Below are 27058 nucleotides of genomic sequence, written 5' to 3'. Positions count from 1 at the left end.
TATACTATTGACTTGAAAGGGAACTTTGTGGTTTACTAAAGTGGTCTCACACACTGACTTTAAAATAGTAAAGGAAAACATGAATTTAAATACGTTTGAAATGAAACTTCAGTGGTTGTCCAATGTTTTTGCAGATATTTCAAACTCTTTTCCACAGATAACGAAAAGGAGACTGTTGAGATTTTTGGAAATCAGAGGTTCATTTCAGCCATGGAGCAGATCAAGCAGCAGATCGCCAGAGAAACATCAACTTTGTCCGTTTCGAGGCCACCGACCTCCATGGGTGTCCCGGTCCAAGACAGTGCCTGTCCGCTTCTTCCATGTAATCAACTCACCTTATCTATCTATATCTACTATCATCTATCTATCTATCTATCTATATCTATCTATCTATCTATCTATCTATCTATCTATCCTATCTATCTATCTATCTATCTATCTATCTATCTATCTATCTATCTATCTATCTATCTATCTATCTATCTAATCACCAGTCCTCTGGGGACCATGAAAACATTTCATGGCAATCCATCAAATAGCCTGGACCAATGTAGTGGACTGACATTGCCAACCACTCAGCCATGCTACTAGTATGGCTAAAAATGCAGTTTTAGAGGGATTTTTGCGTCAGGTGCAGTGAGTTCGTTGTATCTGAAGGTCTGGGCGGATGGCTTAAATGTAGTAACACCATGTAACTCCTTTTAAAATCAGAAATTGAACTTTTTCCATTACTGTTTGTGTATAAATTAAACAAATAATATATAATGTGAGCTTTCGAGGTGTTGGTAAGTTTTTTTTACTTTGCACAGAGCCAAGCAAGTTATGCTAAGCTAGGGTAATCACCTCTCAGTTCTACCTCACAGACATCAGAATGGTATTGATTTTTTCATCTAACTCTCAAACAGAAAGTGAACGATTATACTGTATGTCACTAAAATATTGAACTATTACTTCAATGTAAACGTTGCATCCACAGGAGAAAGCGGTATATGGGATACCGATGCCGAGAAGCTACTTGGAGCTGACCCTGAGCCCCAAGAGCAATGAAGTGGACCACGCCAGTGCTGCCAACTTTAGCAGTGATGTCCTTTTGATCCCTGATCTTTCGACCTTCAGGGTCTTACCCTGGGCCGAGCAGACAGCCCGGGTCATATGCGACCCCTGCACGGTGACAGGAAGCCCCCTTCGTACTTCACCTCGCCTCATTGCCAAGCAGCTCCTTGGACAGCTCCAAAGCATGGGATTCTCCCTGAACTCATCCTTCACCTATGAATGCTGCGTCCTAGGAGCGCCGGACCGAATTGGACCAAAGACACTCCTTTTCCCGGCCACCACTCTGCTCAGCAACCATGACCTGCCTTTCTTCCAGCAGCTGGTGGACAACATGTATTGCATGGGCGCAGACATAGACAGCATCTCCTCTGCAAGCGGCCCCGGCCAGATGGAGATCAACCTGAGGCCAGAGTTTGGGATTGCAGCCGCAGACAGCGCCTTCACCTTCCGCACCGGCATCAAAGAGATGGCTCGTAAACACAGTTACATTGCCAGCTTCTTCACTGACGATGGCATGTACAACGCTGGGGTGCTCTCTCACAGCTTGTGGGATGCTAACGGGCGACGTAGCCTCTTCCAGAGTGGGGAGAAGGCAGGTGAGTTATCTGAGATTGGCAGGAAATGGCTGGCCGGGCTCCTCACCCACTCTGCTGCCCTGAGCTGCCTGATGTCCCCCGGGCTGGGCTGCCGGAGCCACATCGCCAAAACGATTAAAGACCCCAAACGAATGCTTTGCGCCACCTGCGGCTGCAATGATAACAGCAGCTCCTTCAACATCAAGTGTCATGGAGGGAGGGAGACACACATTGACAACAAGTTGGGGTCAGCCATGGCCAACCCTTACATCGTGCTGGCTGCAACTGTGGCCGCAGGCCTGGACGGCATCAGACGAAACCTGAAGTCGAGAGCAGTCTGAACAAAGCCCCCAGTCAGCAGAAGGAGTTTGCCATTCCCGTGAAGCTTGACGACGCTCTGGAGGCATTGGGGGAGGATCACGTTATCCGCAGCACCCTCGGAGAGCCGTTTGTTCAGTATTTCATCGCCATGAAAAAGTTTGAGATTGAGACCCAAGAACTAGATGATGAGAGGAATAAGTGCCTAGAGTATTTTATCTAGAAATCATTCTCGTTTTATAAAATGAGAAACACACTCCCTCCTGCCACACAAATAAAAGTATGAAAAACAACAGCTTGAATAGATATTTTATTTTTATTTTATATATAATGTTGATACCATAGACTGTTTGATACTTTATTATTATTATACAGATCTGTTTTTTCATTTCAAAATAAAGGTATAAGTACACTCAACGTGCGAAGCAGTGTTATGCAATTTTATTGCTGTGTATACTTTTTTTATTACTTTTAAGAACAATACTGATGCACCTGTAGCTTTGACTGCAAACATAGAAGTTTAGTACTACATAACCTGTTAAATAAAAAAATAAGTTTTCTGCACATTGGGTAAGTCTGCCAGAGAAGAAAGATAAAACATTCTATAACAATAATGCTAAACAAAATGCTAAATGCTAAGCAAATCTACATCTTTAATCTAGTCAGTAATGTTTTTTTGGTGTGTAACAAACATTACAACCTGTTCCTCCGCTCGTGTGGCTGCTGACTTTATGTCTTGTTTTGCTGTTGTCAGAGAGAGGTGCTTAAATTTGATCGTCTATGACCAAAGTATCAAAGAGTTTTACAGCTTAACCTTCTCATTGCAAAAAAGACACGTGAAATCCTGAATGTAATTGCAAAGCCTAAGTGATTTGGGGAAAAAAAGTTGGTTTTCAGGCATTGTTTTCACACATGTATATGTTTATATTTACAGTGTATAAAAATGTAATGTTTCTGTGTGTGCCTTTTTCACCAGTGTCAGTACACCTAATTAACAAAAAACATTTAAAAACAATCTCACCTCACCTTAAGATTCAAAGCTCTTGAATAGATCTTAAGATGTAATCATCTAGAGGTCTAGAAAACCTTATCTCCCTTCAAAAATCTAATTTTTATGTTTACAGATTTTGAGATATCTTCTTATTTGTGATATTCAAGACTCCCTTGTAAAAGAGACCGTGTCTCAGTGGGGCTTTCCTGTTAAAATAAAGGTTAAATAAAATTTTAAAACACTTCTGCCACACCAGCTAGTGCTGCAACCTGAGTCATTGTCACCAAGTCATTAAGAAGCCAAATGTACTTATGACTTCTTAGTAATAATACCTCATTAGTCACATGGAACCACTCTTGGATTCAAGACATTTCCCTTTAGTCAACGTGGTTGTTTTGTGGTACATTTAAACATTTGGATTTCTCTGTTTTACAACCACACATGCTTCAAACATGAATATCTTCCGTGAGGACAGCTGAGCCATAAATTTCATAATTATCAAAGGACAACACAGGGAAAATATCAAGCCTTGTTAGAAAATATACATTTTACAAAAGTACACTGAAGGATAAGGTTGGCAATAATATATATTATTTATTTACTTATTTATTTATTTATTTATTGTCAACAAATTCAATGAAAAGACCAAAACCAACAATGTGTTAGTCTGTCACTTAATACTTTCTGACTTCACTAATCTGTCTGTGACTCTTCAAAGTTCAAAGACCAGTGGTTCCTACTGAAAATACAACAATAATATGTGGTTTAATTAAAATAAATGGCTCAGTAATTTTGTAAACCAGCTGGTCACTTGAGTTTTTAGCAAATGTTACTCACTTTGATGGGGATTATTTTCAGCAGCGGATTAATACATTTGGTGCTTTGGTGAGTATTGGGGCAGCAGGATACAATAACTTACAAGCTACAAGCTACAATAACCATGTTCATTTTAATAAGGGAACATGTCAACCATATGTTCCTAAGAACAATTGCGCTCTAAGGCACAGAGGAGTAAGATATGCCAGGCTTCGGATACACACACAATACTATTGGTTTTGGTCTTTTCACGAGCTTGTTATGAATAGACAAAATATAAAATATCACCGGACTAAAGTAAACTTTTATAAAGAACAAACAATTTCCATGTAGACATATTTTTAACAATCATTTTTACAATCCATCTTACATGATCCTGATTCCTGTATACAAGCGCTATTGTTACATTGACCCTGCGTTAACTTCATTAGTAAACAACTTGATTTATTGGCTTTTTCACATCTACCCTGCTTCCCTGTCATATCAAATTTAGGGTAATAGAAAGATATTTAGTTAGTAGCAGATACGAGAGACATCACTTTGTGTGTTTTGATATCAGTGGTAAATATCTTCCCTGATAAGATCTTAGCCACATTATCAAACATATGAAAGAGATAACAGACTGCAGTGGTGATGTACAGCCTGTGTGTGGGAGCGATGCCAAAAAATCAAGAAACAATAGAAGGACTACACACCAGCTCTGACTTCATTCCTGAGCATAGTGGCCTCTTTCTCTTCCTTCTACTTGTTCTTGTTTATTAGACTTCCTACTCGTTGCATGAATCTTCCCAGTTTGTTGTCAGAGCCACTTTGTGTCTGATACGCTGGATAGCCAGTGTCATGCCTGTTCAGGGAAGCGCCTCTGTCTTTCTCTGAGGGATGCATCCTTGCTGCCCTCATTGATTTATCCCGAGGAACACTTTCAGTACTAAGCAAATATTCAAATCGACTGTAGACTTTGTGTCCTTCATAGACAGTTGCTTCCTCGTTGTCCAGAGGGCTGCCAAAGCCTTGGTCCTGCTCTGCTGTAAGGTTCGTCTTTCTTTTGCTTGATCGCTGAGGAGATAATCTTGGGAATTGAGATTTTTGCTTCTCTGTCTCAGATGGACCACTGACAGGGTTCTGTGACCTGGGGATGTTTGACGACTGACCTTTCTTTGTTGTTTGATCTACTTCAAATCCCTGTGAATGGTCTGCTCTGAGGGGTTGGCTTGTTCCTGAGGGATTCTTAGATCTCAATGAGCCCTTTCTTTGGAGTGACTTCTCCTCTTTTTTGGATGCTTTCTTTTCGTCTGACGTAAGCATCGAATATACTTTCAGTCTCAAGGAATCCTTCCTTTGAAGGGTCGGTTCCTCGTGCTGTGTTTTCCTTTTTTCTGTGTGACTACTCTTAGCTTCCATTGCATGCTGAGATCCTGTAGAATTGTTTATGGCCTTCAGGCCAGTTTCTCCCTCACTGGATATTGATTTCTTTCTTTCCCTTGGAGCAGCTGAGCCTGTGTTGTTGGATGCCTTACCTATAGAACCATGGCTTCCTCTGGCTTGATGTGATTTTGCTTGATCCTGACGCTCTGATTTTGCAGGTAAGCTTGTTTTCACAGCATTCTCCTTTGGTACAGCTTTCTTGTCTTTGTGAATCTCCTCACTTTCATCTTTGAATACAGCAGAGTCCGAACTGTTGACACGTGGATTTGAACCCTCTTTCTCTTCAGGGATTTCAGTCAAAGACTCCATTGCTCTTGGGTGATGGGTACTTGGTTCGCTAACCTGCAAATGAGAGAGCTTAAGCGATGGATCGTTGAGTTTCTTATCTAAATCGGCAGCTGAGGATGCCCTTGAAAGAGGCTCATGCCAGTCGTAGGGCTGCATTGCTTTCGATCTGGAACCATTTTGACATCACAGTGAGAGGCAGAGCGGTGGCCCTCGGTGAGAATGATCTCTCTTTTATTGCCTTCCTTGTGCGGCTCACTCTCTTTGTGGTTAGTCGATTTCAGGCTGCAACCGTTTTCTGTATTTGGCTCTAATTCTGCCACACTCATGTCCAGACCTCTTAATGAAGACATAAATTTTTGACTTTCCGGAATCAGATACACATGCCTCAAGGACTCTTGGCTTTGCCTGAGATTGGCGTATTCCTGCAGACTGAGCCTCTTTTGCCTCATTTCTTCCATCCTGGACTTAATTTCCCTTGACCTGTTGTGAATAAGCTGTGACTGATGCTCGTTTAAGCCTGTGTGACTACTATATGGAGATGCCATTGGGGACATCGCATCACATGATGCATCTAGAGGCTCATCGCTGTTGTTAAGGTATATGTCCATCTTCCACTTGTGGAGAGATATTTCAGAGTTGAACGGTATCAGATTCTGGTCAGCTCCATAACGAGTCCGGTGCCTATGGTGCTGCTGGGACAACCTGTTTGTCTGCTGTAAGTCACCGCCCCCCCTCATGTTCGATCCAGCCCTCTCAGGAGCAACAGGGGCTCCGATGTCCTTGGTCCCCATTCTCAGCCGAGTCACGGAGCTTAACTTCTGCAGTTCTCCGCCATAACTGTGTCCCCGCACCATATTTTCCCTTTCAGCACAGTGAGATGGATGTAGCATATCCTGCACGCTCAGGCCCCTGGTCATCATGGCGGCATTGTTAAACCTGTCATTCGGAGCACCTCTCACGCTGTGCATCATTCTGGATCTCATTTGAATCTGACGGAGGGAAAGCTGGCTGGAGTTCTGCAGGCCCACGTTGTCTCTCAGGTACTGGACATGCGACCTCTCCTTGGACTGAATTGCAGGAACTGTGGATCGAGCGTACAGTCTTCGAAACTCCTCGTCGTATGAGCAGACCAGCTGACCTGTGATCACCAGGACCATGCTGAGGTTGATCTTCTCAAACGTCCACGTGTAGCTGAAAAATAAAATGTCATCAGAGAGCTAGCAGGGATGACGATGACGATGATGATAATGAATAGATTTTACATGTTACTTATAATACTACTAATAATTATCTCAAATGTAGTTGTACTTATATTTCTTTTACAGAAATCATGCACACAATTTATCAAGCACAAGGTTCTGCCCAAGGTTTTTTCAAGGTTTTTCCTGCCTGCGTCACTAAGTGCTTGCTCATGGTGGGAATAATAAATATTATGACAAAGATTATGGCCTTGACCTGCTCAATGAAAACTGCAATAAGATTATTTCTGTTATGAACTGACACTATATAAATAAAAGTGAAGTGAATTGCACTTAATTTAAGTGAGTACAAGGCCCCATTTCCACTTGGAATTAACATGTGACTTGTGTCTGGATATTATCTGAATAATGACACCATTTACATGTGCTATTGATGAATGCTCATTGATTCTAGTCACGAAAACTGCCTCAGTTGTTTTTATTTTTGCCTATTCTGCCTCTCTATCCCTCCTTCCAGCCACATTCCTGCATCTCTATTAAAAGAGACTTATTATGCTTCTCCATATTTTACGAGTTATCTACTATGTTACAATGTTGGATGTTCATGTGAAACATAGCCAAAGCTTCGAATAATGAGGAAAGATATCTAAAAGAAATCCCTGTAAGCCAAAACCTCAGATTTCCTCCTGCTCTGAACGCTCTGTTCTGAACTGCTTTTTCTACCAAAGGCTCCATTCTATAACACTCCACACAGCTATGCTCAGTCTGTCTGTACCGCTCAGCAGCAACAACAGCCTGGTACATGTGCTTCAAGTCTTGGCCAATCAGAAGACAGTGGGCTTTGCGAGGGGGGCCTCAAAGAGACAGGAGCCTCTGCAGCTTGTTTCAGACAGAGGCTGAAATGTAAAAGGCCAGTATAAGATAAAAAATAATTTTTTTGAACTTTGAATCATGCAAAGCTGCTATAAAGGAGTCACAGAACTACAGTATTGGAATTGGAAATGCAGTATGACAGGTTTAAACCTATCGCCATTCTCCATCTGTCCACCGGATGTCCTCGGACTTTCCCCCATCAATCCCTGTTCCCTGAATCCAACATCCAGCTGCTCACCTGTGTCTCATTCCACAGTCACCCTGTCAGTACATTTACCAGCCCCTTTTTCAGTCACAAAGTCGACAATGTTGCATCGTGACTTTGCTTTCCACCAACAGGAAACGGAATCTGTACCTACCTGGACCTTTTTCTGCCCCATTCTTGTTACCCTTTGCATTCTCAGACTGGTCTTGCTATTCTTGCCTGTATGTATTATGTATCCTCATTTGTCTGCATTTGTGTCCTTTTTCTTGTTGCCTCATAAACCCGCTGGCTATGTTTGTTGACAAGTTAATTAGGCAGGGCTGGTGAACTTGCCAACAAACATAGCAATGCTTTGGATGGTTGTCATTTTTTTCTATCAATCACTTTTTGTGAGGTAGGACCAAGACTGCTACTGACTAGCTTCTCCTACCACTTTGCAGAATTAGCTAACCTTTCAACAAGCCAGGTTTGCCAGATTTTATTTCCTTAAGAATGTGGTCACGATGTACTGACTTACACCTGGCTGAGATCTGATCATGATGCAAGCCTCTAGATGTGGTCTGGCTGGTCTGGCTGGCTCTGCATGTATTTTACACCTTGCAAAATGTTTATACTTACAGATAGGTCATCCAGAAAGACATTGTATGTTGATGCCAGGTGGATATGTGGACCAAATGACCAGTGTGTTGGATTTCTGGTTTCATTTCAGTTGACCATTTTTGAGGTAACAAGTGGATTACAGAATTTAGGTCAATTCATGGCACCTCTTTTGATTTAATTTTTGGGGAATACATCTAGTGGATAAAGGTATGACTGACTCACCTGTATGTTCCAAACAACACTGTTTGGCAGTCAACCAGAATAAATTTTTGTTCCAGATCTCCACGGAACCTCATCCCGGAACGACACTGATACTGCTGCCCCTGAACCGTCCGAACACGTATGTTCTGATGGAGAAACGAACAAAAACAGTCACCAGGTTAGAGCTACTTCAGCCACTGTCCATACTTTAACTGAGTGGTTGTTTATACTTGTGCTTTTTTTATTTCAATAAATGTATTTTTACTTATTCCTGCAACAGATTTTGCCACTTAAGGTCGCAGCAGAAACAAGTTTCAAAAAGAAACAAGTTGTAAACACAACACTGACACATGCAGGGGCAGATTGGCCACCTGGCAATTCTGGCATATGCCAGAGGGGCCGGACTATTTGTTTTGGGGTGGGCCGGTCAGATTGATATTAATAGCCTTTCAGTGTTTGTCACACATCAGCTTTACATGGGCGGCTGCTGAGGTAACAGCAGACAAACAGACAGAGAGCACACCGACTCAGATGGACAGCCATTGTTTTAAGTGATTGTGTAATTTTGTGTGCTCTTAAAAAGTTAGTGAGCATTGTGTGCCAGTCACATACATGAAATGTTACAAATCTGTTACCACTGGTGTCATTTATAATGGGATCTCTGGGAACATGTCCCCATCACTTTTTGAAAGCAAAATTGTTAGATATATTCTGAAAAATAGCTCGGAACAAGAATCTTATTTGCAAAAAAGAAAACATGCAATGCAATTTAAATATAGAAGAAACAAATGTGCATTGTTCAAGAAGTTACTTAAACCACAAAAAAAGTTACTGATTACTGCATTATATTCCATTTTATTGTTATATTTTGAATTGTCATCTGCTACGTGGATTTTGTGCTGCCATTCATATAAATAAAGACATTTACTCCATAAGTTGGTGCAGAAAATGTCTCAGAATGCAGGAAATTAAGAGTTTAATGCTCAAAATCTTCCCCCTGACCCCCCACTCAGATATTTCATATGTATATGTCACCACGTCTTTTCAACACAAAGTGACACCATTGCTGTTACATACAGTCGGCCTACTGCTTATATTGTTTCACCATCTGTACACAAATGTAGCCTAAGTAATGAATGTCTGTTCGTGGGGATGCGTGGTAGGCTGGGCTGGCGTGGTTACAGTGCCAGGGCTGAATTTTTGTCCCAGTCCGCCCCTGGACACATGTTCACAATTTTAAGTTGATACAGCGAACAGCTGCTTATATGGAGATAGATACACAGCAACATTAGCATATTTAGAGTTGTGTTTCTGGTCATCTGGTGAAAGTAGGTCTAATGGTTTCTCTCCTTTTATTGGCTTTTTGGTTTTCACTAACTCCTGAGGGAAATATCTTCAGCTGCTAACATCTCAGCTTTGTTCACCAGCTAGTCGCTGAAGTTTTCTGTCTGTCAATTCATGCTGGGAAGGTACAGTTGGTTGGTTGTCAGACAGAAAACCAAAACAATGAGCTGAAAGACACTAAAGCTCCGCAGAGCTGAGAGAAACTGTAGACTTTGGTGAAAATTTTCTCTGGCAACCCTTTCAAATACAAGCAGTCATGTGATCCGTTGTCGCTTTAAAGAACATCGCATGCTAAGCCATTGCGTACTTTCTTCAATCAATCTGCTGTTTGATGTGACTGACCACAATTTATACACACTTGACGTTCACTGTAATGGCTGTGAAACAACTCAAGCAAGTTTCAACAGTCTGCTAATTGATTTTCATACCATAAGGAAATAAATTAATACCAATGACTGCCTGAGAGTATTAGACAAAGATATCCAAAAATAAATAACTCAGGTAGATCCTATGTTCAGGTTCAAATGGTTGACTGCTTTAGTGGTACATCTTCAATCACAAAAGAAAAACAGTGCATCAGAAACTGAATGTGACACTTCCTGTTTAAAAAAATTACTCACGCATTGTGCTGGGAATGTTTCCCTTAATTACACAGAATGAAATTCAGCAGCAGTAATATTCGTAGGCCTATGTGTTGGGTTGGGTGTGCAACAATTTAGACAGATAATATTGTCAGCAAAGAACATGTATTTAGAGAGTATATAGAATAGAGTATGGTATACTTTGTATTATTTGTTTAATATTAAGGCACTAAATTGTATGTAAAAATCATACTAGGGCCGTCTGTTGATCCCTCATTCTGTCTATGATCCAACAGTGAAATAGCTTGACACATCTCAGATGGACTGGCAAAAACCTGGTGCAGAATCATGTACTCCTGATCTAGTTTTTTCATCTATCGCCACCAGCAAGTCAGAATTGTTCAACCATTCGCACCATGAGAAACATAGCTCATTGCGTGCTGTGACTTTGGAATGACTACACGTTGTTTTGCTGCTGTTTGCATCATACTCTACAGACCGACTGCACATGATAAAAACCTTAGACAGTTTAGTCACACAACCAGTCTTGTTCATTTAAAATCCGCAGTCATGGAATTGGTTGTAAAGGTGTTTCAACAGGAGAAATACTGCATAGGTCCACACAAGACTCCTCTGTATTTATGGAAACTGTGCATAGGGTCGTACTTTATAACTTTTTAATGCACATTTTACATGGTTTTCATGTTTACATTCGATATTGGCCGTTATTATTTTAATGTTTATGCAAACAAAATGTGCACAGTGTTGCTAATTGTATTTATGGCTCTAAATATAAAACTGATTCACTTGTTTTCAGTACTGAAACCAGTTAATTTAGCGTGTAAATGTATATCTAAACACACTGAATCAGCTTGTTTCAGCTCTCCAGTGAAACTTTATGACATCTACACTCGTGAAATATTCAAACCCCCCAAAATGGAAATATTCCAGATGGCTGTTACATGATTTTATTGACAAATTTCAGCACAGTTTCATCTAAATTATTTGGTATGATGTTTGGAAAATTTGGAATCTATAAACCTAGAATTTAAAATACAGTTCTGTGGGTTTCAATAGTGTGAGTTTGTTCTTACTGACCAACTTGGTGGGTTGACAGAATACATCAGTCTTAGAAATCTCCTGTAGTCTTAGAAATCTCCTGTAAAATCCTGTATGATGACCCCTCTTGTGGTTTTTGGGGCTTTTATTTGATTATTATATATATTCAGGTTGTTTACGAACGTTTGTCCTTTTTTCTTTTAAAGTTCTAGTTTTATCTTTATGACCTCTTGTCCTTTTACTGCAGAATGGAAAAATAACATATAACACGGCCTGTTTTTAATTACAAGTTATACTTCCATTTTAAATACCAACAAAGTACAAAGTAATTCTGGGAAATTAGGAGTTTTTTATTAGTAGTAGCTCTAACACACACACACACACACACACACACACACACACACACACACACACACACACAGAAAAGCACACACAAGCTTTATGATACTAGACAAGATAAAACCTGTGCATCAGTTTTTCTCAGGCTGGTATTTAGATGTGGCGATGCAGTTTGCACAGAGATTACAAAGCTGTCACTGTATTTGCTCTGAGGCCTTGTTTAGACTGTTGAAACATCGTCCTGATGCTGTTTAACAGGAAAATCCAGCCCTGCTAAGAGAGCTGTCCCACGGCTGCTGCAGTTGTCTTGTACCATAATAACAGGTAGAAACGCAGCAGGGGAATGCTGGTAAATGACAGCTTTTCCACAAGGATGTAGACCAAATGTCAGACTTAATCCACTAAATGCCCCTGCCAATAGAAGAAAGGTCATGCCACAGGCGAAGCTTCCTCTGGCAGGAAACATCGTTGGAATACAAATCTACAATACACACGACTGAAGAGGGGGAAAGACGTCAGAAAATGTCCACATCAGATCTTATTTAACTAGACAATGTGTTGTCTACTTATGTGTGTGGTACATTATGACTTTGAATACTTTAACTATGTCTTTCTGTGCATCTTGTTGACCAGACAGTAAGCGATAATTTTCCAACATCATGCCCTAAGCAGCAATTTCTAGATCTTAAAATCCTCTAAAACTTTCCATTTTGAGCACAAGATGATGGCTTTAGAGGGAGTCGATAAAGGTTGCTTATATTCCTCAGCCTGTTCTCACTTGTATGACTGGGGCTATTAAATAAATGGTGAGTGTTGAAGGGGTAAAATCACAATGAGGCATTAAAGGTGCCCCGTGGACATTGTGTGAGGTCTTACAAATGAATTGAATGCAACTCACAATAGGCCTGGAGTAAGGTATTTTTAGGGCTTTTCTATAAATGCTTTCTCTAAGGTGATATTACACCTGTGTTTGTTTGGTTTAATGACAACTTAAGATGGTGACATTTTTGTCTTATCGTGTTCATACTGTGGTTTCAACCAAAAACGGCCACTCACTGGAGTTGCAAGATGCTTCCAACATCACAACCTCAACTACATGTTTGCCTGGCCTCCCAAAATTTTGCAAGATCAACATTGAAACTTGAAACATGCATTTGTCTGCTGTGCATGAAAATAAGTAAAAATATGAACAAAGTAGAAAGTAGTGTGACATTGAAAACACTGGGTGGAAGTATTGGATGGGGGCCATGATGGTGCTGCAGAAATATATTATTCAAATAAAATTCAACAGCCTTTTATTTAGTTCCCATCTGATAACAACCAGGAGTTGTGTTTTGTTTTCAACAGCGTTTTATGAATAACAGCTTGTTAGCAGTGTTGAGTGGGTACTGGAGACACCTACTTTATCAGGAACTACCACAGAACTGGTTTTGAGTACTGTGGCAGGTGTTTATATGTCTGTGTGTGAACAGATTTTGTCAATGAGACAACGTCACAACCGTGAAAGATGCAGTCAGGACACTTTACAGGTCTGTAGTTGAGATCAAAATGAAGGCAGAGTTCAAAGATGAGTGTGGTCCAAGCCATGGGTACTAAGTACTCATGTTATAATGTAGCAATTACTATTGAGTACTCATGGGTCAGAACGTCAACATGTTGACGGGGCCGTGGCTGATGCTGTCATGTAGTCCAAATAAAATTTCAAATATCTGTGGTGTCCTCAACATGAAACAAATATTTCAGAGCTTGAGCCCATTTCCCAAAAGTGAGGCTTTCAATGTTTTTTTTTCTCTAAGCTCTGATAAATCCCCCAAAATCTTGCTTGACATAACAAAGTCAACATATACACTACCGTTCAAAAGTTTGGGGTCACCCAAACAATTTTGTGTTTTCCTGAAAAGTCACACTTATTCACCACCATACGTTGTGAAATGAATAGAAAATGGAGTCAAGACATTGACAAGGTTAGAAATAATGATTTGTATTTGAAATAAGATCTTTTTACATCAAACTTTGCTTTCGTCAAAGAATCCTCCATTTGCAGCAATTACAGCATTGCAGACCTTTGGCATTCTAGCTGTTAATTTGTTGAGATAATCTGGAGAAATTGCACCCCACGCTTCCAGAAGCAGCTCCCACAAGTTGGATTGGTTGGATGGGCACTTCTTGCGTACCATACGGTCAAGCTGCTCCCACAACAGCTCAATGGGGTTCAGATCTGGTGACTGCGCTGGCCACTCCATTACCGATAGAATACCAGCTGCCTGCTTCTGCTCTAAATAGTTCTTGCACAATTTGGAGGTGTGTTTAGGGTCATTGTCCTGTTGTAGGATGAAATTGGCTCCAATCAAGCGCTGTCCACTGGGTATGGCATGGCGTTGCAAAATGGAGTGATAGCCTTCCTTATTCAGAATCCCTTTTACCCTGTACAAATCTCCCACCTTACCAGCACCAAAGCAACCCCAGACCATCATATTACCTCCACCATGCTTAACAGATGGCGTCAGGCATTCTTCCAGCATCTTTTCATTTGTTCTGCGTCTCACAAACGTTCTTCTTTGTGATCCAAACACCTCAAACTTGGATTCATCCGTCCACAACACTTTTTTCCAGTCTTCCTCTGTCCAATGTCTGTGTTCTTTTGCCCATCTTAATCTTTTTCTTTTATTGGCCAGTCTCAGATATGGCTTTTTCTTTGCCACTCTGCCCTGAAGCCCAGAATCCAGAATCCCGCAGCCGCCTCTTCACTGTAGATGTTGACACTGGTGTTTTGCAGGTACTATTTAATGAAGATGCCAGTTGGGGACCTGTGAGGCGTCTGTTTCTCAAACTAGAGACTCTAATGTACTTATCTTCTTGCTCAGTTGTGCAACGCGGCCTCCCACTTCTTTTTCTACTCTGGTTAGAGCCTGTTTGTGCTGTCCTCTGAAGGGAATAGTACACACCGTTGTAGGAAATCTTCAATTTCTTAGCAATGTCTCGCATGGAATAGCCTTCATTTCTAAGAACAAGAATAGACTGTCGAGTTTCAGATGAAAGTTCTGTTTTTCTGGCCATTTTGAGCGTTTAATTGACCCCACAAATGTGATGCTCCAGAAACTCAATCTGCTCAAAGGAAGGTCAGTTTTGTAGCTTCTGTAACGACCTAAACTGTTTTCAGATGTGTGAACATGATTGCACAAGGGTTTTCTAATCATCAATTAGCCTTCTGAGCCAATGAGCAAACACATTGTACCATTAGAACACTGGAGTGATAGTTGCTGGAAATGGGCCTCTATACACCTATGTAGATATTGCACCAAAAACCAGACATTTGCAGCTAGAATAGTCATTTACCACATTAGCAATGTATAGAGTGTATTTCTTCAAAGTTAAGACTAGTTTAAAGTTATCTTCATTGAAAAGTACAGTGCTTTTCCTTAAAAATAAGGACATTTCAATGTGACCCCAAACTTTTGAACGGTAGTGTATGTTTCCAAAAGATACTATGATTTCACTACTGCCTCTAATGTGTGGGTATAAAATAGTGTTTCAATAAAATAGATACTTGAAGAGAGGTGTATGGGGGGGTGGAAGGCTGCGCTTCTTTTCCAAATTTAGTTAAGTTTTCTTTTGGCTAGAGTAACTGCCAACATGACTGCTAATTAGGATTTAAGCTTCAAAGTTTTTCACACTTAAAGTTGTTTTTGACAGAAGTGTATAATATCTCACCTTGAAGTCCTGGATGTTGACGCCCACCCTGTGCGACATGGCGAGGAAGCTCTTGAACTGGGAATCATCCAGAAGGATGTAGACTGCCACTCCCCTCAACGTCGCAGTGATGATCTCTTTGAAAATATCGACATCAGTGAAGACGTCCATAGCTATGGCAATAACCTGGAGAGATATTGAACATTTGGAAACACTTTGAATACAGAACAATTTATTCCGTCCCAAAGATGAAAAACATCTTTGGATGTCTGAGGAGTCAAAGTTAGCACCTTTAAAGACATTTTAATGACAGGTAAAATGTACTATACAAAAGTTCTACCAAGAAAAATTAGACTAGTTAGACCGACGCAGACCCCTCATTCATTCTGAGGCCACATGGAGAGGACAGGCTATTAGTGAGAGATCAGTGATGGAAAAAGTATTCTACTTTTACTTAAGTAAAAGCACAAATACCACACTGTGCAAATACCATTCTACAAGTAAAGGTCCTGTATTCAAAACATTACTTGGTATGTAAGTATTATCAGCAAAGTTTACATAAAGTATCCAAAGGAAAAGTACTCATTGTGCAGAAAAATGTTCCCTGTCAGTGTTTCACTATCATACATGATGTTTTTGGATTAATATTAATACTTGATTAATGTGTATTGAAGGAATCTGTAGATGTTTAAGGTTGAGCTAATTTTAAGTACTTTATATTCTGTTGAGTAGTTTAATCTGCAGTGCATCAGATTATAAAATTACCATGTATTTTATAGCATCTCTAAAAAGTCAACTTTTCCTGAGCTCGGAAAATAGCCCTGTTTTCAGCTTTGTGACGAAGCATTTTCCACCTGGCGGGTTTAAATTGTTTATTTAGCTGAAGAGGTAGCACACAAATATACACTTCATCCACCATCTCTGGAGGTACATGGTTGATGAGTATGAACTGTAATCTGAAAAGTAACTAATAACTTAAGCTGTTAGACAAATGTAGTGAAGTACAATATTTGTCTGTGTGGTGGTTTAGAAGTATAAAGTTACACAAAATGGAAATACTCAAGTAAAATATAAATACCTCATTTGCACCAGATTTTGCATGTAACATTTTCCCACTGTGGATGAATGCATGAATAAATACTAACATATTCTTTAAGTTTAACTCTCTAATGTGTTTTAGTTTTTTAGCTAGATTTGAGGTGCCTACCATGATTTTAAATTAAAGGGTTAACCCACCTTCATGAGGTAAATTATTAACAGGACATATCGCAGCATGTCGTAAAAGATGGATGTTCTGTAAATTACAAGAGGAGTGGTTCTCTAAAGAAAACAAAAGCATGACTGAAATCATTTCTGAAAGCGCACATGATTTATGGTATTTGTCTTGATAATGATGAGACTGGATTTTAACTTTACCCTATAACTACATTGCTCACTACAGCTATACTGAGTGCATTTCATCTGTCATTTTCAGATGATGGATATTTATTGGATGAGTCCATTTCCTGCTCTCTCAGACAAAGACACACGTCCTGGCATAATTTCTGAATTACGAGTTTCAGCTCTGCAGACAGCCGGTAGTTGTCACAACATGTGGAGCTGAACATCAAGAAGTTCAAGCTGAGACAAGTTGGCTGGGTAATATTGTGAGTCTGAAAGTGAAACATGACCTTCACACTAACCTTTTCAATTAAGAACTCATTTCACAGTTGGAAAATGAGCTTGCTGCCTCTGTGAAGCTGAGCAGTGAGGATGTGTAGAGTAATGTAGTTTGTTGTTTGCATGTTAAGTTGTATATAGGTACCCCATGCAGTGCCAAGATCTTTTTTCATTTATTCCTGTAAAGGAGCATGACTAATAATCCGCCTCAGGTGCTTAGTTTTCCCTGTGAGTCAGTTTAGCCAGCTGTAAGTCACTGTAAGTTCAGTAACTGCTGGATACACGTCTGGTTATTCTAATGCATTTTCTTTAGAAATGACTGTTGCTGTTACAATTGATGAATATTATTTAATTTCCCAAAGTCTGCTGTCCAAGGTTTTCTAAAATCTTAATTCTGCTTGTCAGGAGGATAACCACATAAGTGACACATGTGAACAATTTGATTGCACCATATTCATTTAAAAGCTGCATAAAATATAAAGGTTTATATATTATTATTATTATTATTATTATTATTATTAGCTGTGGTAGAAATAGTAGTTCGATGTGTTTAATTTGACTACTACTACTTCTGTGTTGTGTTTCTATAATATCCTACTGGCACAGTCCCGTAGCACTGTCATCACTGTCTGCGATAAGCGAAAGTCCTGCATTCACACCAGTATAAGCACAAAAAAATACTTAAAACGTGTGGCTCATTTCAGAATAATATGTATATTATATGACCGGATTATAAATCATCACTTTAATGCTGCAGCTGGTAAAGGTGGAGCTAATGATTTTATATACTGATGGGAAGATATATATACATTATAATAAATAATGTATTTTTATTTTGTTTCAATAATCTCAATCTGCAAAATAATGGTGTCAACTGCATTTAGTGGAGTAAAAAGTACAATATTTGCTTCCAAAATGTAGTGGAGTAGAAAGTATCATAAGGACTGTAGTTAAGTAAGTAAGTAAGTTGTACTAAGGACAATGTGCTGTGTATGCAGAGAAATATGTATGTGTGTATTTTCCACAGCACAAGGCAACGCCTTTCATTGTGTTTTTGTGTTATAAATTAACTGCTTTTGTCCTTTTGTGCTCCACTTGTCAGTGTGCTGAGTTAAATACATGTGCAGCAGAGACAGGAAGATTAATCTCTAAACGTGCATCCATCTGATGGAGAACATTTCACCTTTGTCTCACCTGCCTCGCATCCTGTATCTGTTTGCGGACCACTTCTTTAATGGTCGGTGTGTTGTCTCTGGGCGGGTGGAAAAGCACGCTTATGCTTGTGTCCACGGCCTCCAGCGAGATCTCCGGCCAGCCCAGGTCCAAGTCGGGCACCTCCTCATCTGACTCGGTTGGGAAGTACGTGGATGGGCTGACCTCGTCTGTGACCCGTCTGGAGTCATCCTCCACAACCGGTAACTCTGCATTTTCCAAGATGAACAGGATCTCCTCGTCTGACAGAAAGTGGCTGATGCGCTCGGCTCGGAGGAACTCCTCATAGGCCACTTTGCCTCCACACAGCAGGGCGTAAATGGCCAGGCGGTAGGATTCTTTGTAATGTGGGTGGATGTAAACTGGAATTTCTTCTTCTTTCAGTGAAGACAGACGGGACAGATTGGACTCCATGGATGCCAGATGCCCTCTGAGTCTCTATATGCAACAGGCTTCTCCTTTACCTTCAGTGTGACAGGTTGACTTTAACCATAGTGACTAAACTACAATGAAGCAACAGATACTGCAAACCTCACTGAGAGAAAAAGGCAGTTTACATACGTTAGGTGACAAAAACCTGTTCATTAAGTTTGGTGGTGGTTGAGATGCGTAACCCCTCACTTCACTATAAAGTGCTTTAAGTATCTAAGATAAAGCATGATATCAATGTAATCTATTAATGTTATTATTATTACTGTGCTTCACTACAGGAAGGTAAACAGCAGAAGGCATGCGGCTCTTTGTGACAATTGGGAAAGATCTTAAACACACTTACTTCATGACTGGTAAAAGAAATCTTGGTTTTCCTTTGCAGAGTCCTGAACCTGAATGTAAAACAGCTCTAAAAGAACAAATCCTAACCTTCCAGTCAGCGTATTGTCTGAACTCTGGTGCATGAACCAGCAGCACTAAGGCGTGGATATAAAGTGGCTATGCAAACAAAAAGCTTGTTATACCTGCCCTGTGCCCTCCACTGACAGCTCCCATACTGTAACAAGTCCCGCCCCCCCTCAGCACACCTGAGTTGCAGCAGTTGGACCAGGTTTGTGTACCTATCCAGATGAAGCGAAGTCCGTTGAGCCTGGATACAACTCAATATGTACATTTTTACTTTAAGCTTTATTCAGTGCTGCAGCAGGAAGCAGACATGGCCATCTGACATGCCTGACGCGAGGAAGGATTACTCACAAAGACACCAGAAGTAGGCTGATAGGTAAAGTTTATTGCCATCACAAAGCATTGGGAGACACAGATAGACAGATAGACCTCTCTGGCATAGAGACCAGGCCAGGAAGTGAATCTTTTCATTCACAGCATCACTAACTGGCTTCATAAGGATCTCCACACGAGGAAAGCAACCAGGGACTAGTAGCTGTTGATAAGTGAGGACGATCCCAGAAAAAAAACAAAAACATTATCTGGTATCTGGTGTTAACCCCAGCTCTGTACCTGCTAACTCCCAGGTCATCCAGCTCAAAGGATAATTCCCGTTTATAACAACTTTGGTCTTATTTGTGTAGTTTTGGTCATCATCTTTACTGGTTATGATACCATGCAACAATAAAGTCAGACGACGAAAGAATCACAAACAGACTGAAAACCACTTAAATTGGAGCTTAAACTCAAAGCGATCCCACTTTAAGTGTCAGTAATTATCCCTCATTGTACAGGAAACTTTGTACACACAACTACAAGAAGTTGGTCAAAGTTAAACAAGAAAGTCAGACTTCGAATTGTGGGGGACGTTCACAACGGGCAGTTACAGTTTGCCTTCATTCACTCTTCCAAATAAGTTGGTCTAACCTGGAGGTTTGTTTAGAATCCGTCCAATCGTCTGACTGCTCATGTTTGTTTTTTTAGTGATGTCACAGATAGAAGTGAAACTATGTAAATATGATCCAAGATGTCATGAAAGGGAAATATCCTGAAACAAATGTGTACAGGCATTCCACCAAAATTGCATAGTGGAAGGTGCAGCTTTTAAAACACTGAACATAAACATCTAACCTGGTCTTTTTCTTTTTCATAGTTTTTGCTTTTTCCCCACTGGTGTCAAAAGCACAGTGACCAGTTGAATGACATGAAATGACTGAAGGACTACTACTAACTGTATGTTATACCCTCGTTTGTAGGTTTTTTCTTTATATCTTGCAACTAGTTCTCAGAAATGTTAGTGAACTCCAAAAACCTTCAAATAGAGCAAAAGCTCATTCTTTGTAATTGGTAGTCCATAAATTCAGGATCTGGGACTTTTAATGGTGACTACGTCTACATAAACTTTAAAGTAACAGCTCAAGGTTTCACACTCATGCTATAAATCAGCTTTGCTAAGAGCAAACATTTCCTCCTCAGACGTGAACACCACCGTTTACTTCCTTGGTGGGGTTGGAGACTTCATGAATCTGGGTGGAGTGGGCGACTTCATGCCGCGAGATGGAGTTGGGGTTGGAGACTTTGGGGTCGGGGTTGGAGATTTGGGGACTGGGGTGGAAGCAGGGGTAGACGCTGGAGTTGGGCTTTTCATGGATGCTGGGGTCTGAGCCTTAGAAGGGGTGGGGGTTGGGGTCTTGGGCGGAGGAGCTGGGGACTTTGGTGGTACAGGCGTAGCTGCAGGTGTTTTGGGTTGTCCCAGTTTGGGCTCGGGGAGCTGCTCGCCGTGCTTGTAGACGCTCACGGTGATCTCGACGAACTCGCCGCCGTACTTGTTCCGCACGTTGATGCTGTACTTGCCAGAGTCTTCAGGGGTGACTTTGTTGATGACGAGGCTGGCAAACTTGCCGCCGTCAAACGTAACCTTCGTGTGCTCGGTGGAGGCGACTTCCTGCTCGTTCTTGAACCAGGTGACCTCAGGGGTCGGCTCGCCCCACACGGTGCAGGTCAGGCTCAGAGACTGGAGAGGGTCAGAGAAGTCAACATTTATTAAAAAAGGGATTTTTAAAGGGTTTGTTAAAATACCACCAAAAACAATCCCACTTATCCCTACAATACTGGTTCCCAACCTGGGCATTGGGACCCCCTCAGAGGTCGTTACATAAATCTGAGGAGTCGCAAGATGTTTAACAGGATAGCAAAGCTGAAACAATATATTTCTGCCACAGAAAGGTTTATTTTTCAAACTAAAATACTAACTACTAATTCTATGCATTTAAGCCTTTAAAAGAAGATAAAAATAAAATAATTTGAAATCAATGTAATGAATGATGCTCAAATCATTCAAGAAATGATCAGAAAGGTTATTATTTGTGGAACAATGTAATGTGTGGACCTTGAGGTTTTTTAGTCAGACTACTAGTGTCAGATAAAGAACAAACTATTGTGTTAATCATTTTTCAATCAATCCAGACGAGAAGTCCTAAAACAGCCATGGATCATGAAAGCTTTTGACGTGGCGCGTCAGCAGGTGAATGACAACTGAGCAAACATCTGTTGATGAAGACTTAGTTGGTGGTTTAAACCTCTGGAAAAAGCTTCCATCTACTCTCACAAAAAGACGTTCCACCTCTTTTGATTATTTTGTTTCATGAAAAGTGTCAGGTTGAAGATCTTAATTTTACATTTTGTTCCAGCACTTGCTTCATACAGGAATGCTGCTAGGGCAGTACAGCTCCTTGCCGCCCTTTTTATTACTTGCTAATGATGTAAATAAAATGCCTAAAATCAATGTAGAACAATGTCGTCTTACATATTATTTACAGGACATATGTTGATTTCTATCTCCATGTTTTATTTGAGTGCACAGTTTGAGAAATCCTCACCTTCTGTTCCATGATAGTGACCACGTCAGGCAGACCACCAACCACTCTGCCACGGTCTGAGGAGAGACAACAAAATGTATTTTACTTCTGTACTGTCTGTACTGTAAATAATGAGGAAGAATGTAATCCTATAAGTCTTTGAACTGAACAGATGAAACATTAATTCGTATTTTGCCTTAAAAGCAAAGGACGTGCTTGAGGGATCTTTAAAAAGTCATCATGGCTTGATCTATTACATTTAAAGAATCGTAAATAGGTCAATTTCCCCTTAACAAAAATCTCATGCGGCTGAAGTAATAATTACAAATGAACAATATCTTGCTAACTGTGTCAGTGTAATAAATCACAATATACTCACTCTTCTCAGCAAATGCAGCTGCCCTAAAAGATAAATTAAGGTTGGAATGATTAATTCAATCTGAATATAACTTAAAAAAACATGTTCCCAAACTATTGTGCTGCCAAATAACTTACTTAAGTCTTAAGTACTCCTCATAGGCATCAGTGTATGCTGCAAAAAGACAAATAATGCCACAGTTTTACATTAACTAAGAGACAAGAAAATTAAAAAAAAGATATACAAATGCATGCTTAAATGATTCTGAAATCATAAAAACAATTTAGAAACTGAGATGAAAAAAAATCTAAAATAAATCATTATCATTACATGTAATAAAGTAAGTACAGATAAAAGTGTCACAGATGTTAAGACAGATGTAAAACCTTGTCCGGAGAGGTCAAATGTTCTGGTGTGGGTCTGCTCGCCGTCTGAGATCTCGATGGAGTAGTGACCCTTCTCCTTGTCAGACGGATCACAGATCTGCATCCAGGCCATCTCAGCTGCGCCGCCAATCCTCATCTTCTCAGAGGAAGCAATCTTACTGTCCCTGCAGGGTCACAGGTCACACGAGTCAGTTCTCCATTCACACTGATAATGTGAGATCAGAGGCTGACATTTCCACAGTGCTGCCATAACCACAACAACTAAAAACTGACTGACGAGGGATTTCTACCTTATCTAGAAAATATCTGAGTAGAATAGAGAGTGTTGACACCACTAGAGGTTCATTGTTCCTTGTCAAAGGTGTGTAGAGGGATATGAATGCAGAAGAGAGTATTTCTCAGGAAACGCTTATCACTGTAACTTACTTAGAAAGCATTGCATTTCTTAACAAAACAATTAAATAATAATCAAATGAGGTATTTTGCTTTTGATAGCTGACAGAAAACACTGCTCTGATGTGACCAATTGGTGAGTAGCTAGAACGAAGACATCCATTAACATTTTGGTCCAGTGTGATTCAGTGTTTATTAGCTGTGTGAAATACTGCACGTCTGTACAAAGTCTGTGGGAGTGCACGGCGTACAGTACCGTACCATCAAGCACAGTGTGTTTGTTGTAACTGCCATTGTTAATGCAGGAGAGAAGCTGAATAGTGTTGGATGCTATTGGTGGACACAAGCCTGGTGACTACGTTATAATCAGCTTAAAACAGTGGTTGATATCTCTAATGATCTGTTTTGGAATATGCTGTTTTTATAGATGAAAGAAGTTTTATCCATGAAGATGTACTGTGTTTTTGAAGATTAGTGACACTGATATTTGGCACCCTTGGGCACGCTCACAAACTAACCTTTGGCGTGTAATAAATGGCAGGTTTACACAAAAAGCCAGAGCAAGCCAGCTGGCAAAATGTGGTTACAGCTGTAAAAGTAAATGTTTAACTCCTGTAAACTTGTAATGTGCTAGGTGGCGTCAATAAAGATTTTTATAGAACTGTACTTGTGTTTCCAGACAGTCTTCATCTCTTCTGTGTAGTAGCTCATGTAGCACTGCAGTCTGATGCCCTCTGGTGTACACTGCAGCACCAGCTCAGAGGCAGATGCACCTGACGGCAACAAACACACATGAACACACAGTCGAGAAAATCTGATGTTTTCCGCAAATAAAAACGTTGAACATGTTAAACATGTAGTGTTTTGCCGGTGTGTTGAAATGATTTTGTAATTTCTTCAGATTTTCAGGTTAAAACGCATTAGCTCGAAGTAATTTTGTGCTTGCAGTTCAATCTGGGGAGTTGCTGCCTTTCCCTTTCCAGTGATTTTTCAATGTTTTTTGCCAAGCACTTCTACTGGAAGAAGCCATTTCGTACCTGGTCACACAACTTTACTGATGGCTTTTCAAATAGGTATCCAAAGAGTCCCTGAGGGCCACAAAGCTTACAGCATTTGTTTAAAGTTGAAATCACATTTTTTGGGAGGGTGATTGAGGCTATATCAAGTTACAGCTGCATGTAGCAGAGCGGTAGTACTGCATTCATTGTTAAATCCTGAGAACAAACTTTGCTTTAATGGTGCATCTCTAACAGCCAGTTGGACACATTCATTACATTCTGTCATTTGCACACAATAACAACACAAGGAAATTTAAATCAGTTGATCAAACTCACCAGCAATCTTGGCGATGGCATTGATGATGTCATCAAACACTGCAAATCAAAAAACGTGAGACACAAAATCCATGAAAACACGTTTATTACAAACACCAAAGTAAGTGACCTCTTCTGAACAGTGAGACAGTACCTTGCCTGAAATGTCAAACACAGATGTGTCCTTTCCTCTGTCGTCACTGAGCGTGGCCTTGTAAACACCATGATCTTTTCTGGAGAACTGGAAAAACAAGGATTATCGCACCAATTAAAGGCTGTAACATGCAAATTTTGACACATACAAACAAGTGTAAGATAATTATAAACCTTTTAGAAAATTAACAAGACACATCACATTGTGGTTATGTAATTGTAATGAAGCTATGAGTCTTTTTTTTGTGCTCCAAGGTAAACAAAATATTGAGACAGAAGTTAATCATGCTTTTTATAATTGTCTTAATTCATGTGCTGCAACGGTGATATATGTTAACTTAAGAGTTTAGTTTTTTAAAGAGTTTCAGGTGAACAAACATGCCTCATCTGTTGACTTTAGCTCCAGCATTTACTACTCCAAGACACAGAGAAACGAGTACCTGCCAGTTCAAAACAGTACTTAATTAATGTCTTCACATTTTGAGAAGATTCTCCTTGACACGACTGCTTCAGAGAGTGAATCAACTTTTAACATCAGAATATTTAGTTTAGTTAATTTTAATTTAGTTTAATTCATGATCACCTGTACCTTATGCTAAATGCGGGCTCAGAGTTAGATTATTGCTTTGTTTCTTGATTACAAGAATATTTACATTAAGTTGTGTGTGTGAGACAATAAGCGTGTTTGTCAACAAGCTCCCAGCGCCACATGGATGACTTTGGTGTCGATGCTGCAGTAGTTACCAGAGGGATGGGAAGAGCGCAGGCTCCAGACATGACATTAGGAGGAGTTTCTGGAACAATCATCATCCTCTTTGTACCAATGGAAAGTTGTCTCCTTCTTCACATTGGCAACCTTACAAGTAAAACAAACAAGGATTAGTTTTATTGAGAGAAAATAAAGCCAAGTCATAAGAAAGGTGACAAGTGAGTGCAGTTACCTTGCAGGCGAGCATAACAGTGCAATCCTCAGTGACAGTGAAATACAGATACTCAGCGAAATGTGGACCTACAACGACAAAGTGGGATCACGTAAATTAGGATTATCAGTCCTATGAACATAAAGAGAAACAATGAATGAAATAAAAAAAGATTAGCACTGAGAGAGGATAAACCTTTGCCAAGGATGTACAATCATCCTAAATGTGTTCTTTGAAAGCATATAAATATTTAGACATTTCTAACGTGCATTTGGCTCTGCATTAAAATACACAAAATTGATAAGGCCAGATTGTTTCATAATGTTAACATAAAGTTTTTTCTACAGACCAAAAATAGACCACTGGTCCCTTTGTGGCTTAATTTTACACCAGATCTCATTGATATATGTTAAGTTTTTTGAGCTATTCTGCTAACAAGCAAACAAATGAGACATGAGAAATATACTGTAACCTCTTTGGAGGAAGTTACACTCACTTAGATACACAATTACCTCTGATTAGCAGTGCGTACCCCAGGAGCTTTGTTTGTGTAAGATATGTTTACTACATAATGGTGAGTGTTTCCTGGTCATTATGTGTGGTACCTTGCTTCCTGATGTGCTCTTTCCTCTGAAACTCGGCCTCCTTCAGAGCAGCTTTGAACACTGAATCAGAAAAACACAGGATTCACGATCAACAAATGTGGATCATGTTCAGCATTTAGTGTTACGATACTTTTAACAATACAACAAAAATGTCAGCTGATAACTAACATTAAATATCGTTCAATTTGACAGTTTAAATCCCAGATTATTTAAATATTTTGTTCTGCCCCAAGATTTTTTACTTTCCTCCGACTGAGAAAGCACAGGAGTGGCATTTACACCATCAAGTTATATGCATGATGTTAAGTTGATATAATAATTAAATAATTAAATATTAAAATGTACATTGTACAAAATGAACATTTTTGGTGGCATTTCAAAGTACAACTTGCTAATTATGTGGTAATAGGGGTAATAGTTAAAAGAGGCAATAATAAGTAACTAAAAACAACTAAAAAGTATAATAATATATTTAATATAATAAATATATAAAATAAAATACTCTATTATGTTCCAACATTTCATTTCAAGGTAATACTGTACAAATGAAATGTTTAATGCTGTTACTTGTATCTTGAAAAACTTTTGCATCCCTGAATATACAGTCTGTACATGACATGTATCTGATAAATCACATTGTACTTTTTAAAAATGATCAATCAGCATGAGCACCATCTAACGACCGTTATGTGAGGGTGAAGAAAGCCTCACCATCTCCCACCAGGACCAGGGAGCTCTGGGTTTTGGCCTTGCCGTCGTGGATCTGGA

General features: G+C 39.9%; 1 protein-coding gene and 2 pseudogenes across 1 annotated transcript; 1 reads left to right on the top strand and 2 right to left on the bottom strand.

The window, feature by feature from the left end:
- Nucleotides 1-134: 134 nt before the first annotated feature.
- LOC119885042 (lengsin-like) lies at nt 135-2437 on the top strand (the record flags this gene model as incomplete). Its single annotated transcript, XM_038695297.1, is given in 5 exon segments — nt 135-238; nt 241-282; nt 285-322; nt 977-1949; nt 1952-2437. Coding segments are annotated over 5 exon segments (1375 nt in total), but the record flags the coding sequence as incomplete, so codon positions are not given.
- Nucleotides 2438-4424: 1987 nt separating this feature from the next.
- Nucleotides 4425-19335, bottom strand: LOC119885041 (annotated as a pseudogene).
- Nucleotides 19336-20279: 944 nt separating this feature from the next.
- Nucleotides 20280-27052, bottom strand: LOC119885043 (annotated as a pseudogene).
- Nucleotides 27053-27058: the final 6 nt, after the last annotated feature.

This window comes from Micropterus salmoides, unplaced genomic scaffold, assembly GCF_014851395.1.
Source record: "Micropterus salmoides isolate LMB-PRFRI ecotype aquatic unplaced genomic scaffold, ASM1485139v1 Ms_hic_scaffold_388, whole genome shotgun sequence".
NCBI lineage: Eukaryota > Metazoa > Chordata > Actinopteri > Centrarchiformes > Centrarchidae > Micropterus > Micropterus salmoides.
Note: the sequence above shows the minus strand (reverse complement) of the source record. Positions and strands in the feature narration are given on the sequence as shown.